This window comes from Melospiza melodia, chromosome Z (assembly GCF_035770615.1).
Source record: "Melospiza melodia melodia isolate bMelMel2 chromosome Z, bMelMel2.pri, whole genome shotgun sequence".
NCBI lineage: Eukaryota > Metazoa > Chordata > Aves > Passeriformes > Passerellidae > Melospiza > Melospiza melodia.
The window spans coordinates 19122817-19139562 of NC_086226.1; the positions used below are offsets into that span (position 1 = coordinate 19122817).

Consider the following 16746-nt stretch of genomic DNA (forward strand, 5'->3'; position numbering starts at 1 on the left):
TCAACACGGTGGAAAAGAGGCAGTGTAGAGGTTCTTGGAGTTTACAGAGGAGAGCTTCTTGTCCCACATGGTGAGTGAGCCTGCCAGGGGTGAGGCTGCTACACCTGCTGTTTGCAAACAGAGAGGAGTTGGTGGGAGATATGGGGGTCAGAGGCCATCTGGGGCACAGTGACCATGAAATAAAAGAGTTCTTAATATTCAGTGAAACAAGGATATCGAAACTTCAATAAAACTTCTACACTTCTACACAAGACTTCCAGAGTGTGGAATTCAGGAGGCTTTTTAGGAGAGTACCTTGGGAAACAGCCATCAAAAGCAAAGGGATCCAGGAAAGTGGAAATACTTCAAGAAAAAAATCTTGAAGACACAGGAGCAGGCTGCCCCTATGTGCCAAAATATGAGCCAGCAGGGATGCGAATGGGCGGCCCAGGGAGGTGGTGGAATCCCCACCCTTGGATGTGTTTAAGAAAAGACTGGATGTGGCACCCAGAGCCATCGTCTAGTTGGCAAGGTGTTGTTAGCTCATAGGTTGAACTCGATGACCTCAAAAATCTTTTCCAACTTAGTTGATTCTGTGATATTTCCATGCCTCACATTTTTTTCCAGCGGCAAAATTTGTCATTGTGCAAATGCCAGACAAGATGGCACCTCTTATAACATGAAGCTAGTTAACATTCATTCAATATTCCACTAAATAAAAAGATTGTCATCAGCTACCAAAAATGTTAATAATCAATCAACCAGTTTTACTGGTCATCAGTTGTTATTAATAAGCAAACTGTCTTAAATGAACTGACCTGAAATACAGATGAATCCAGAAGAAAAAAAAGCCTCGTTGTATGAAGACAAGTTATCTGTTTGGGCATAAACTGCATAAATGGACATATGAGAACAGGAGCATTCCACATAATCTGATGCGTCATCAACCACCTTGCAGAACCCGCTATCGGACAGCCAGCTGCAAAACAAATTTCACAAAATTGGAAATGGATTTGCGTAATTCACATTTTAAGCAGGCTTAAAAATTTTTGTTGTATTCCTGAAATACCAACTTCCCTAAATTACTGCAGAGGTGTTTTCTGTAGTCTATCATGTGCAGTGCTCAGAAAAGCACATTTACATGATATTAAAATGTTTGTTTTCATGTTTTGGTTTTTTTTTAATTTTTGTAAATGTATTGAAATTAACTCTTTTTCACTAGGGAATTTTTGTGGCCATGTTTTTAAAATTTCTGCTAGATTTCTAGGTCTGCCTGACTTTTCAAATAGTTAATTTATTTGCTCAACACCTTATCCTGTTATGGAGAACATTTTATACTGCTCTTTTTTGGTTTGAAACTAAAATTCAGGTGTTTTTTTGTTCTTTGATTTTTGTTGAGGTTTTTTCCATATTGCTGAAGGGGTTTGGAAAAAGGATAAGGCATACCACAGGTGATAGCTTAAGCCATTTCTACTGGAATTTGTGCATAGATAAAAGGAGAGCATACAGGTAGATTGTGGTGCATTTCCTCCTGCAAACAAATAGTTTGTATCAATAGCAGGCTGATATCATCCAGTTGGTCTAATGAAATTAAATCTAAATCAACTAGACTTCAACAGGATACAGAACGTTACTATCTCCGAGTCATTAACACATTCATTGATGCAATTCTAGATTTATGGCCTTAATCACTGTAACCTAATGCATCATTGTGCAATCTAAATAGTATTTTGATGAAAAAAGGGTAAAGTCTGAGAAATATCTGAGATAGAATAACTCCTCATTTTATTATAAAAAACATTTTATGTACTGGTAAAATGGCCAGAAAAATTAAAAAGACATTAAATGGATCAATTTTATATTTGCAAATTATTTAATTGGCATTATCACATTTTACACAAATACATAGATTCATGGTAGAAAATGTAAAACTAAACACAATAATAAAATAACCTTTCAGCAGCTTGATTCCAGAGGAGACACAGAGACTTCTGTGGAACAATCCGACTTCCTTCAGCATAAATACGATAAATTACTTCACTATTATCTTTCAAAGGTTGTGAACTCTGACCCTTCAAGCTCATTGAAAGAACCTGAAACAACATGTACAATGTAAAGATATATTTAATATTAAGATTCAACACAGTGCTCATTTTAATCAGAGACAACCATGAAACACTTATTATGTTTTGAGCAATATCTAGATTAAAACTAATTCTTGTAAAAAAAATTGTATTATCTTCAAACCTTGTTCTTCAGGGCAAGTTCTTTATCTCCAGTAAGGAACCACTGCTGACTGCTGTATTCTGTGAACTGCACAGATTCACAGTTCTCTTCTTGGGGAGATGATAATACTACAGAGACCTCTAGTAGATGTTCAGGTACTTGAATAGAATCTCCATCTTTTCCATTAAATCTATGTCCATTGATTTGCTGAGGATACCAGTTGTGAGCCATTATTGCAATATATGGGCAGCTGTCAAGGATATTTTTGCCTCTGTGGAAATGGAAAAGCAATAAGGCTGGTAAGTGGGACCAAGCTTCACTATTCATCGTATAACAACTCTAAAATGTATTTGTGATTTGTTAGTACTTTATTAATTCGTCATTTATAGACTTGTCATATTTAATTGGCACACTGTTTCAGTTTCTATGGGGAAAAAAAAGGCTGAATTTTTTACATATTTCAGCATCTTCATTTCTTCTCTGGGATTTGCTCCTTATGACCTGCAACTAAAACCTTTCCATAGTGAATTAGCTTATCAAAACACTCATTGATACAACTTGATGTAGAACTGAGTCTAAAAAACAGGGGAGGCATTAAAATGGATGATGTTGCATTATTTTTTTTTCCCAACAGATGATGCAAAATGCATGGAATAAAGAATTTTAACTTTTAAGTTCTAAACACTGAACACACATTCCACCACCAGCTGTTTATTAGATCTCCAATGGGGAAACAAAGTGTTTAAAACCACCTGTCTCATGAAAAACAATAATTGATTTCTCAGTCACCTATTTCTCCTGCCCATTAGCTTGATGAGGCTATTATGATCTTGGAGACAAAACTAGCAATTTAAAACTACAAGTAGCTTTAAACATTTTAAAACAATGTTCAAGTGAGCAAAACCAAGAACATTCAAATTAAAAAATGCCAGTAGAAATTTTGGGTTGTCAACTTTCATCTAAGGCTTAGAACATAGCTCTGCATCATACAATCACATATTATTTTTTTAGCAAGAATAACGCATACTTTTCCAGGCAATATTTGAGCTCAAGGTGCATCAATACATATCAGATCTCCTGACTCATATTCCCACATCTAACCCATACCAAAGTAACAGTTATGTGTTACACCCAGTCTTACAAAGCACCATATTTACTGGCAGTGTGACGCAATGCTTTGCAAGATTATGACACTATAACAATACATTCACATATGGGTAACATACTAGATAGGAGATAAGTTCCTTTTCTGAAAATATAATTTAGATTTTCTATATTGGTAAATTGTCGTGTATTTACAAAACATTTTATGAATTCAAGCTTACTAACCTTTCTCCTGGTGATCCACACTTTATCCCAGTCAACAGAGAAAAAGCAAACTTCTCAGTCACCTCAGCAAGAAGGCTATATCCTTGTGTGTCCTTGCGTTTTGGGCTAGCCAGAGCACAGAGTATCTCATAGAAAAGACTTCTACTTTTATCAGTGAGTAACAGTTCCTCACCTACACCTGTAACCTAACGAGAGGAGAAGAAATCAAGCAACATTTTACACAAAGGAATCTGCTTGTAGCATTTCCTCATGTTCAATAGTTTAGTGGTATTTTCTCTGGGATTTCAATATTCAAACTGAAAGTTCAGAATATTTTTCCCAACACCTGATCACATAGGAGTTTCCAAGGCATAAGACACAGTCTGTCAAAACTACATAAAGATATGCTTACTAGGGGATTTGATTATTAAAGAAAGGATTTCTTTAATAATCATTAAAGAAATTATTCTTTCACAAACCAAATATTTTTGAATCCTAGAAGTTTTTAAATTATTTTCTCCATTTTCTTTGTGGCAGCAATCAAAAATGAATGGGTTTGTAATAATGCTTTGTATCTAGGTATTTAGAAATTTTCCAGCTTCTATGTATTATTCCAAGGGTCCAGAAGAGACAGAATGCCATAAAACTAATCCATAATTTTCATAGAAATTAGAGCAATGCTTAAGTACTCAGCTACCCTGAGAACCCAATTCCCTAAGCTACTGGAGGAAAAAAGACTGATCCTTGGTTTGAGTACAGTAGACTCCAGCTGGCCCAAGTAGGATTTGTTTGTGTGTTGACTGCAGTTTGCTGTATAGATAGGAGCAGGGATTGTGCCAGGCCTAAAAGCAACAAAGGTATGAACCAAGAGTCAAGAAAACATAATAAGCTCTATGAAACTGCAGCACCAAAAGGAAAATTGCGCAGTAGAAAATCTAGAGCTACAAGTATGTATGCAAAATTAATACTAGTTGCTCATTTCAATCTATTTGATTTCTGATTTCTTGCCACCTCCTAACTAGTGGTAGACAAACTCCTTCCTTGATTGTGGGACTTCCCAATTTCCACTTTTACAGTCTGTGCTTCTGAGTCACTGCTGTGGATGTGATCTGCCTTTATATATATATATTTATATATATGTATATATGTATATATATATGTATGTATGTATATGTACATATATGTGTGTGTGTATGTGTCTTGTTGTGTTATTATACTCTAATTAATGTCATTAGTCATTTAAGAACAAACAGGATGTGTTTACCTTATCTATTATATGCACCACAGCAGTAAGTTGCTCTTCTGTAGTTTCTGTAGCCACTTTGACATTCAGATTCTGAAGGATCCTGTATAAAATGGCATCGTCAAGAGGCTGATGCAGTTGATCAATCAGTCCCCAAACTGGCAAGGAGTCCAAATCTGAGACAATGGTGATGTTAGAAATACCATACACATCATCTATCCTGGCACCGCCTGTGGGATTAGAAAGTACAACCTGGAAACGTTTAGGAAATGGGTTTAAAGATCCTGTCTTTGGAGTCAGGGTCACATCCAGGAATGCATTTCTCTGTCCATGTTCAAAAGTCAATAAACCTTCAGACCTGGCAAAATCTTGTCCTGCCACAGCTGGAGATATGAAGGTCCGTCCAATAGGTTCAGGTTTTTGTAGTTCCTTAAAACAAACCAAAAGAGTTTTAGGTAACATTATGATAGATGCAATTGTTCAAAACCACCTGCTGTAGAACGTACTTTAAAAACAAAATGTGTAAAAAAGAAGTCCTCTTTCAAAAAGCAGCTATGAGTGATGAAATTATTGCATTTAAAATAATTATCTCCCTGAATTAGTAATCAATCAAACCTAGGAGAAGAATTATGTATTGTCAGTAGTAAAAAGGGTCTCTTTCTTTTCCAGAACAAAAACCACAAAACTTGCTGTGTGAATAAATACTACAGAAATGTTAGCACATGTGTGAATTCCAGAATGGTTGATGTAAGACTATGACTGAAGCACAAAGTCCCTCACTTTAGGGTAGAGAAAAGCATTACAAATACGTAGAAAACTAAAAAGTAAAGCAAAAGTTTTGAAAATCTGTGTCCAAATCAATATCAATTCATTTTCAGTCCCAGAATACATACTTAAAAGATGAATAATCCATTTAATACAAAGGCAAAGCAAATGCTATAGAATACATATATTCAGTAATTCCTTATTTCCTTCTGAAGCAACACTGGTTTTACCTTCCATGAGGTTTGCAGATACTGTTTCATTCTTCAAAGTCTTGTTCTTTTTGTCACTTGCAATAGCCTTGACATTACATCTGGTTATATAATAAACTTTCTTTAAGAGGAAACTAACCTGAGCTATTATTCAACTGTATTATTTCTTCAAAAGTATATATTAATTTAATAAGGGCAGCTTGTATACTGACTCCTAAGTAAAGGTCTCCTACTGAAAAAAATTAGGATTTTTATTTGTGAAATACTAGACCCCTTTTAAAAATATTTAGCTTTTATTAGTAGAGCTTATTTATGGAATAAATCAGACATTTTCTGAGTTCATTGGAGAACCTGGTAAGTCAATGCAGCCTGTACCTGTTCAAAATTGCAGTAGACATGATTGTATCACCTGTGAAAATTCCAGGGGGAAGTTTCCTTTTGTTTATCCCTTCCCAGTAGGAAATGGAAATAAGCAAAAATAAAAGCACTAGTGACAAGAACAATGTCTAAGAAACATCTAGGTAGATATAAACATCAGTTTCCAGTTATTGCCTTCCTGTCTGCTGTGGCCTCTTATTTTAAAGCACCTAATAATACCAATACTTCAGTATTTGGCCATGCACCCTCAAAACTTAAAAAATGTCTAAAGAAGGTTGGTTATAAAAATTACAAATGGATAAGAGATTGTCCACTATATTTTAGCTTAAATATACACTGGACAGTAGCAATTTCTTTTCCATTTAACAGCTAAATTATAGTGAATTCTTAGGTTGAATAAATGTGAAAATTTGTTACCATACAATCTAATTGAAACATTGGCCAATTATTATATAATAAATGGATGGAAATACAATGTAAACCTATATAGTTAAAATAGATGTGCATTCAATATAACAACAGAATGCAGAACCTTTTATTATAAAGGGTAAGTTTAATATAAAGGGTAAGTATATAATAATTCACCCCCATAACAATGATTTTAGGCATTTAGGCAAATATTCAAAGTTGGTCAGGCTAACTACTACTGATGATTGTAAACTTGGTGGATTCACACATTCTAAGGAAGTGGCAGGAATCATGTTTTTGCAATCTGCTAAAGGAGGAACTTCATCAGCTGCAATAATGATGAGTGAGGTATGCATTTAAGAGAAAAAAGTGTCAACAGCTAGAAGAGTCTTGTGCTTCAGATGTAAACATCTCAAAAATTGTTGGATTATAGCTTTTATTTTACATAAAGGGCATGATCCAACAAAAATCAATGGGGATGATAAAATTTACTTTAGCACATGCTATTTTTGATAAGAAGAATAATTTTTTTGTTTAGTTCTCCAAGAATATTGAATAAAATTTGAATAATTCCTCTCTCTTTTCCTATATATGTTCTGGTACTAATAATAGTTTTGTACCCTAAGAGAACAAGTGTCCTGCTATCTGGAGTTTGTAAATACAACATCAGGATAAAAATTTCAGATGAAAAAGCCTCAAAAATTGAAGGCTCACAAGAGCCTTAGAACAAAGAAAAATATATATTAGATACCTGGCTGACCATAATCTTTGAGACCACTGAAAGATATTGCTAAAAAAAATATTCTTGACAATGCAATAAGAAAAATTTCTTTTAATAATGGAAAACCAAAGAAGCTAGGCTCAGCAAATGTTTGACTGTTTCCTGAAAAAATGTTAATCACAGTGATAATTACTTTTAAGAAGAATAATAAAATATTTAATTTATTATTATTTAATTAATTTCAATTATAAAATGAACCATAAAAGCCATGATTTTATGAATGGTTTGGGTTGAAAAGGACCTTAAAGATCATCTAGTTCCAAAGCCCCTGCAGTGGACAGAGACAACTTTCACCAGACCAGATTGCTCAGAGCTCCATTGAACCTGACCTTGAACACCGACAGGGATGTGGCATCCACAGCTTCTCTTGCCAGTGCCTCACCACCCTCACAGTAAAGAATTTCATCCTGATATTTAATCTAAACCTACTGTCTCTCAGTTTTAAGCCATTCCCTCTTGTCACTACTTGCCCTTGCCAAAAATCCCTCTCCAACTTTCAGATAGGCTTCCTTTAGGCACTAGAAGGCTGCAATTGGGTCAGCACAAAGCTGCCTCTTCTCCTGGCTGATCAATCCCAATTCTCTCAGCATTCCTCACAGCAGAGGTGCTCCATCCCTCTGATGAACTGAGTGGCCTCCTCCTGTCTTGCTCCAACAGCTCCATGTCCTTCCTGTGCTGAGGAGCCCAGAGCTGGAGGCAGCTCTGCAGGTGGGGTCTCACCAGAGTGGGGCACAGGGGCACAATCTCCTCCCTCCAAAGCTGCCCGCAGGGCTTTGCATGCAGCCCAGGATGCATTTGGCTTTCTGGGCTGCAAGTGCCCATGGCTGGCTCATGTCCAGCCCCTCACCAGCACCCCATGTCCTTCATGGCAGGGCAGCTCTCGATCTGTTCACCCCCAGCCCGTACTGGGGGCTGCTCTGACCCAGGCGCAGCACTTTGCACTTGGTCTTGTTAAGCCTCATGAGATTCCTGAGCCTGTCCTGGTGCCTCTGGATGGCATCCCATCCTTCAGGAGTGTCAACCACACCCCTCAGCTTGGTGTCATCTGCAAATTTCCTAAGGGTGCACCCGATCCCTTCGTCTATGCCATTAATGAAGGCAGTAAATAACACTGGTCCCAATACAGATCCCTGAGGGACACCACTTGTCACTGACAGTCTGAGGCCCTGACTACGGCCCTCTGGATGTGACCATCCAACCACTTTGTTATCCATCAAATAACAGTCTATTCAAATACAACATAAAACCCATCTCTCTCCAATTTAGAGAGTAGGATCTTGTGAGTTATGTGTCAAAGGCTTTATGGAAGCCCAGATAAATGACATCTGTAACACTTCCCTTGTACTCTGATGTAGTCATCTCATCAGAGAAGCCCACTAGTTTGTCAAACAGATTTTCCCTTGGTGAAGCTGTGCTGGCTCTCTCCAAGCTCCTGTCTGTCCTCCACATGCCGTATGAGAGCTCCTGAGAGGATCTGTTCCATGATCTTCCCAGGCACAAAGGGGAGGCCAACAGGTTGACTGTTCCCAGGGTCTTCCTTTCTACTCTTCCCTTTTTAAAGATGGATATAGTAATACTCCTTTTCCAGTCACCAGGGATTTCACCTGATTGTCAAGACTTTTCAAGTAACAAGGGATACTGTATTGGCAACAACATCAACCAATTCCCTCAGGACTCTGGGATGCATCTCTTTAGGTCCCACAGAACTGTGAATATTCAATTTCCTCATGTAGTCACAAACCTGACCCATTTTCCCATACCGTGGGAGGGACTTGCTCTCCCAGGCCCCATCCTGCTGTCCACCCACTACAAAGGTGCAGGAAAAAAGGTTGCCAGAGAAGACTGGCAAAAAAATGTTGAGTCCATCAGCCTTTTGTTAATCTGTTGCTACCAGTTTCCCAGCATTGTTTATCAGGGGGAAACACCTTCTTTGACCTTCTCTTTCTAGTTAACATACCTTTCTGGCTAACAAGCCCTCCCTGTCATTTTTATATCCCTTGCCTGGTTCACTTCCAGCCTCACCTTGACCTTCCTTACACATTCACAGTCTATCTCCAGTCTCTTTCCAGCTCACCTGTCCTTGCTTCAACTGCTTGTGCATTTGTTTCTTTCTCTCTAGTTTGACCAGCAGGTTCTCACTCAGCAATGCCAGTCTCCTGCCTTCATTGCCTGATTTCTTACTCCTGGGGATTGCTAGCTCCTGTGCTCTATAGAAGACTTTCTTAAGGATCTGTCAGCTCTGTTCCACTCCTTTGTCCTTGAGGGCATTCTCCCAGGGGAAGCCTCTCACTATCTCCCTGAAGAGCTGGAAGTTTGTGCTTTCCTAAACATCAGAAAGACACATAAAAATAAATTAAATAATAATAAGTCTTACCTGCATACTGTAGGTAACCATTGTAGTTACTGATGTACTAGAATCCCTAAGAACTTGCAGACTGATTAAAGCTGTCTTCTTATAAGCAACAGCAAATCGAGATCCCAGAGCAAAATACACCAAACCATGAGGAGCATCACTTTCCAGGACAGTTATAAAAGCAAATCTGGCACTGTTGTTCAAAGCAGCTCCTGCGCTTACAGCATACAGCTCAACAAAAATATAAGTTTCAAATTCTGGAACCTGTAAGTGAATGATGATTTTCATGTCATTATAAGGCTTACTAATAACTTTCAGCTTTGAATAAATGTTTATATATTACATTGTATGCACAGTGGATCACTTTAATAACACTACACAAGCACACTTCCTGAAATGTGCAATAAGTACAATAAAATATGTCATAAAAACAATACTGCAATGAACATCACTCTGTCAGGCAGAATTATTAAATCCCAGATTTTCACACAGAACTTGCTGCATTACAGTAGATATTTAAATAGTGCAGGTATAGTGACTGTAAATTTGACATAAATGACAGTACCCTCCAAAAGTGCCATATTTCAGATTATAGATTTACATAGATGTACGACTTATGAAGAATTTGCTCTTTCATTTTCTTTTTACCTTACAAAAAGGCATATCCTACTCCCTTTTGGAAATATTGCACAGAATTAAGTATGCAATTTTGAAAATGCAATTAATCTGTATAATAACTTTCCTGTATTCAAGTACTGATATCAGTTAAAATTCTGAAAAACACTTTATTTACAACTTAGGCATTTAGACACTAGTATGTCCATGCATGTTTTTACAAGAAATTAAAAACTTAGTAGATTCGCACACTTAACTCAATTTATTTAAATCTCAGAGCTTACACAATACCATTTGATAGACTTTTGTGATGTTTCACATATAGCAAAATATTTCACTCTGAAAATATAGGCTGTGGAACTTTGTTTCCTTGTTGAAAATAAGGTAGCAGTGTTAACTTTACAATATGATGCTCTGCCTCATCTTTTATTTTATACCTACAGCACAAATGTAACATTTAAAACTAGACATCCAAATTTTAAAATTCCAAAAATTCCATTCTAAAATTCCAAAAATGGCAATCACTGAAGCTTTTTTTTTTTTTTTTTTTTTTTTTTTTTTTTTTTTTTTTTTTTACAATTTTTAAAATTGAATTTCTATAGCCAGGTTTTGGTATTGGTGGAACTACAGGAGGGGCTTCTGTGAGAAGTTGTCCGAAGTTCTCCCCAGCTGCCACAAGTTCTGTCTGCCAGAGCCAATGCCAAACAGCTCCAAGATGGGCGTGACACTGGCTATAGCTGAGCCAATCAGAACATCCCTATGATATATTTAAGAAGTAAGAAACCTGTTCTCATGCAGATATAACTGTGGCCAGAATAGAGCAGGGTGACAACACATAAGAGGACCAACTCTACAGACACCAAGGTCTGTGTGGGGGAGAAAGTTCTTCAGATGGGGTTCCCCTGCAGTCCATGGTTAAGCAGCTGGGCCCCTGCAGCCCACGGACATCCATAAGCATGCAAAGATCCACCTGCAGCCCATGGAGGAGCTCAATACTGGAGCAGGGGAATGCCTGAGAGGAGGTTATGACCCCATGGGTGGTCCACACTTGAGCAGGTTCCTGGCAGGGACCTGCAGACCCATGGAGAAAGGAGCCCACACTGGAGCAGGCTTCCTGATCGGACTTGTGGCCATGTGGGCGATCCACACTGGAGCAGCCTGCCCTTGAAAGGGCAACAGAAGGATCACCACACTTCAGCAGTTTATGGAGAACTGCTGCCTGTGGTATGGACTCATGTTGGAGAAGCTTCCCATTGGAGCGACCCCATGGCGAAGCAGGGGAAAAACTCCTCTTCCTGAGCAGCAGCAGGAACAACGTGTGATGAAATTAACATAACCCCCATTTGCAGCTCCATTTGCTGCTGGAGGGGAGGAGGTAGAACTGGAAGGAGGGAGGGGAGGAAGGAAGGTGTTTTAAGGTCTCAGTTTACTTCTGATTATCCTACTCTGCTATTGTTAGCAAAAAATCCATTCAGTATCTGTAATTTGAGCCCATTTTGCCCATGATGGTGTTTGGTGAGTGATCTCTCCTGGTCCTTGTCTCAACTCATAAATGCATTACTATATTTTCGCTCCCCTGCAAAGGGAGTGACAGAGAGGCTTTGGTGGATGCCTGGCACCAAGCTAGGGCCAACCTACTACATAAAAAGGCTTTGTGTTTCAACTCTGAAATCTTTGAAATCCTACTTTAATTTTAGGATTTTTAGCTAATAAACTCAGTACTGCTGAAGAAGTAAAACTTACAAAAGCTAGAATGTATCCTTCAAAAATGTAAATCACTTAATGTATTTGCTATATCATCATTTTTAATACATTTACTCCTGATTTACAAGCTTACTTATGAAAGAAGAACCAGAAGAAGAATTAGGAAATATTTGGAGAGATAAATAGTATATGTTTTCAATTAAATTGTTAAGTGGTTCTCTGAATGAAATGTCCTTGACTAATGACAGCCACAATTATACTGGAATGAATGGGGAGCTTTAACCTTCTGGTAGCACTTGCTAGGATGGCACAAGCTTGTGCTTCATGTGGCACAACCGCATGTCTCTGCAGCTTGTGCACTGCTGTAATTAAATACTGGTATCACTTCTTTGATCTAAAGAGGTTCATAATCTCAGTTTACCCAGCAGGGCAGCCTGTGCCCTATACACCTATTCATTGGCTCTGTGATGTAAAAATAACATCTGAAGATGGAGAATGAAAATGGCTCCCTTAGTGAAATAAGGGAATGCATCCTATCTCCTAAATAGGAAATCCCTATTTCCCACACATATAGCATGTTGCAATATTTTCTAGAACTGAGTCAGAAGAAAACATGGAAATCTTCCCATCTACTAATTTTCCATTGCCCAGACCTCAGCTTTGCTACTAGCTTTGCCCCATTCTTGACAAGAAAGTCTCACAGATATGTATGCTTGGCAGAAAGATTTTTCAATGTAGAATCTGAAAAAGGAATAGAAATGAAAGTAAGCTTTGATATAGAAGAAAAGAATTGCTGAGCCAGTCTTACTGGATAACTAAGAAGGCAAAGGGTATGTTAGTTAGAAGGGGTTTTTATGGCTTAGAGCAAAAGATAAACCCACCTCAAACAAGAAGCTATTTTTAACAAGCAGAAAGATAGCACAGGCAAACAAGTCTGCTGATGCTGAAGTAGAATAAAGGTCTCAGAATTTTCCACTGCAAGAAAACTGAAAAACACCTTCTAGCTTAAACTGTAATGTACTAACTTTTAGTGATTAGAGAATAGTAACATGAATATGGTAATTATAGTAGTTATGACATGCTATAGGTAAAAATTAAGGTATAGATTGGTTCTTCTGTAGTAAGATACTCAGCAAAGAAAAGTGTATAATGCATTGTAACCAAAACTAAAGGGTCTTCAGGCTTGTCTGGAGCTGGAGCTGACAGGTGTAGGCACAGGCTCTGTCGCCCACGACCCTGGACTACTAGAATGTATTGGATGTAATAAACTGCATTATGAAGAGCCGCCTGGAATCCCACATCCCTCATTATGGCTCTTACACCTGGGTGCTAGGATAATTTCTTACAAATATTTAAAACTCTCCAACTTTAAAATAATGGCAAACATTATTCCTTTCTTTCTCAAGGGCTTACTCTAACCCCTAGGTATTCACACTAAAATATTTTTTCCTTGTCTTTTCAATAAAAATGACTGAATACTGTGTTTTGTGTTAATACAATCATGTCTGCATTTTAGAGTGCCAGCTGACTCTCACAAGGCTGTCAGACTTAGACAAATGCAATTTAGTGGATGATGGCTCCTAAATTTAACTTCTGTATTCAAAAGCCAGATGTGAACAGAGACAGATTTTTAGATACTCAGAAATTTTTAGGCAGTTTTTTTGAGTTTTCAGGGATCACTGTGCTAGATTTAGGAATATAAAATCACACAAAAGAAAGACTCAATGGTTTTTTTGTGCAATGAGATATTACTTACAGAATGTTTTCCATCAACCACCTTAAGAAATGCTTTGATAGATGAAAATCTTATTGTGTAAAGGATGAGAGTATATGATCAAACATTTCATTGAAACAACTCCATTTTTTTTCTTTACTGTTTTTTAAAAACCTAAGAACTGTACTTTACTCTTCAAACTAAATACTCATCTCCTTCCCAAATATTTATCAGTCACAATGGAGTCAGTAGAAGACTATAAATAAACATGTTCCAGAGAAGTCAAGCAGATATCAACTTACTATCTTCAAACTAAGTATTAGTTCCTCTGGATCAGAGGAGTTTTTTCACCTCGACAAAATGCAATTCAATGCTGCACATGAAGAGTAATAATTACTTACATGATCAGGTTTTATTTCAATAGAGATGTTGCACATTGTTTGACCTGCCACACAGGTTGTGGCTCCCAGCACAGATACAAGTTCATTCTCCAAATTCACACCATCCTTCAGAAGCACAACAGCTGTTTTATTAAAGGTCACACGCCAGAAGACTGTCACATCTTCAAAAGCCCTATAAGCAAAAGAGAAGAGTATGCATGTACTGAAGGAGAGAACAACAGATTTAGGAAACATAAACCATAGATATAACATACATTTTATATTATTCAAAACTTATCATTATGGAATCAATGCTTTACAATGAAAAAAATAGCTCTTTTAATTTAAATTTCTCCCTCTAATATTCATTTAGATTATTAAAACAAAGTAACAGAAGAAGAAAATAAAGCAATTATAGGAACCCAGATTCTTCTTAATTTTTGTTTCAGATAACACGCAATCATCTGAATAAGAGACACTTGGAAAGCAGGGTTGCCCAAGTACTTTCATTAATACTATAGTAACCATTGGCCTGGAAAGCCAGGTAGACTTAGTCTTTCCTGTAAGTATAAGGAACTTACCATACTTGAGCATATTTATTTAAAGTACACACAAATGTATAATATATATATATGTGTGTGTGCTAATTAGGAAAAAAGTGAAGACATAAGCATACTGACACAGAACTTCTTAATTACTTTTTGTAGTATTCATAGCTACTTACATTATACAGAGAGGTGAGAATTGGAGTTACACCTTTAGCAGTGCAAATACATTACCTTAAGCAAAACCTTCACATTTGCTGACTCACAGTATAGAATGGTAAGCATTTGAGTTTTCTCCTGTTTCTGCTTTATACCAATAAAGTGACAGACCTAATTATATTCACAACTTAAATGCCCCATTGCCAAAATCTGTGAAGCTATTAAAGGAGCTGAAAGGGAAACACTTATTATAAACTCTGTGATGGAAACGTCTTCCACTAACAGTAGCTCCTGTGATTCAAGACAATATATTACGGAGTGCAGGAAGAGCACTGGAATCCACTGTTGCCTGCACCTGTTTGGTTGCCGTGCGACAGTCAGCAACACCTCTCTGTTTTCTGAGTCTTCATCAAGTATCAGGCCACTTTGTACTTCTGGAATGAATCCCAAAATGCCATTCTGGAGATCACTTCCTGTGTAAGAAATAGTCCATGAAAGTAAAAAAGCCAGAAAATTAAGCTGAGAGTAAATTATACTTTTAATATGCACAACTGTTAAAACTCTAGTCATATATCAAAAGCATGCTGTAAAGTACTATTTCAGGACACCTCAATTCTCTTAATATTTCTATTCTTAATTTACACTCTAGATTTTTAAATTTAGAACTTAGAGTTTCTAAATTTTATTTTAATCACTAGAATAATAACAACTGCTTTTGGAAGTAAATTCCTTATGAGAGTCCTGGCACCATTTTTGCATGTAAGCTTGTATTTTCAGCAGCATTCAACAAACTGACTGAATTCTATGTCCCTTGACTTCAAGAGACTAAGTGTTACAGCAATCTCCAGAACAATCTCAAAAGCCTTGCTTATAATGCCCTTATGAGATACTCGCTCCAGCTATATTCATCATAAATCTTAAAACATTGTGTCAGAACAGAAATGGGCCTCAACAAATAAAGTACATAATGTGATAAAGATGGGCCTCCAGTGATGTAACTTAAGGTTTCTTATTCATCCTATCCATGATGTGGTTGAACCCATCAATTTTCATAGATGATTACATCATCTTTTCTCTTGCATCTTTATTCTATATGTAGAAATTGTGCGCTGCAAAACACTACATTTTTCTGAGGGGAATGCAAGTAACTTCAGAAAAACAGCATTGGAAGATAAAAATTCCCATGAATTTTGTAATGAGATGAAACTAATGTCTTCACAGTGCCCGATCAAATCTTGCTTCTAAAGGATTTCTCCTGGCAGGTAGTGATGGCTTTACTCTATAATTGAAAAGACAATCTACTTCCACTTAGTACTTACTAAAAGTCAATATATATATAATAAGATGAACAGAAACTCTGTGTTTGCTTATGTACATGAACAACTATTTAACCATTCACCTTAATACGTTGTCTCATGTTCCAACTTCATGGAAATTTGTACTGTAGGTATAACTCTAGAGCATATTAATACACTTCTGTGGTATTCAATACAAGCTGTGGTATTCAATACAAATTGCAACGCATGTCTATACACATACTTCTGCAATTAAACATGGGGGTCCAGTGGCCTGTGCTTGCCAGCCAGCCAACCATAGCCAGGATCAACCTGAGACCATGGAAAGCAACACCCTAAGTTCAGGGACATTGTGTCAAGTTAGGGAGAGTTTAAGTTTGTTTGAACAGGAGAGTTACCATGCTAATATGGGTAATGTTGCCTGGTTATGATTGGTTATAATGTTGCTAGAACTTTCCATGTTAGTGTTTATAAATAGGGATCACCCCTTATTCCAGGTCGTAAGTGTTTGGCTGTATTTGGGAGCACTCTTGTTACTGCAGCAGAAGAATAAAGGACCCTCAGATTTTCCACCTGTCACCCACTTTTCTTCCACACTGACCTGTTCCAGTCATTGCCTATCCTCACAGGTGTGGGTGGAGCAACACGACCATTAACATAAATACCCAGGGCACTGGTTACTTC

The 16746-nt window shown here is 37.3% G+C and overlaps 1 protein-coding gene across 1 annotated transcript in view; it reads right to left on the bottom strand.

The window, feature by feature from the left end:
• Positions 1-16746, bottom strand: part of ADGRV1 (adhesion G protein-coupled receptor V1) — a 275529-nt gene that overhangs the window by 148476 nt on the left and 110307 nt on the right. Inside the window, exons 76-83 of the mRNA XM_063181284.1 lie at positions 15123-15240; positions 14085-14256; positions 9672-9914; positions 4778-5185; positions 3535-3719; positions 2227-2476; positions 1933-2072; positions 798-958 (exon numbers count right to left, since the gene is read on the bottom strand). Coding sequence (XP_063037354.1) covers positions 798-958; positions 1933-2072; positions 2227-2476; positions 3535-3719; positions 4778-5185; positions 9672-9914; positions 14085-14256; positions 15123-15240 — 1677 coding nt within the window. The remainder of the gene's footprint in view (positions 1-797; positions 959-1932; positions 2073-2226; positions 2477-3534; positions 3720-4777; positions 5186-9671; positions 9915-14084; positions 14257-15122; positions 15241-16746) is intronic.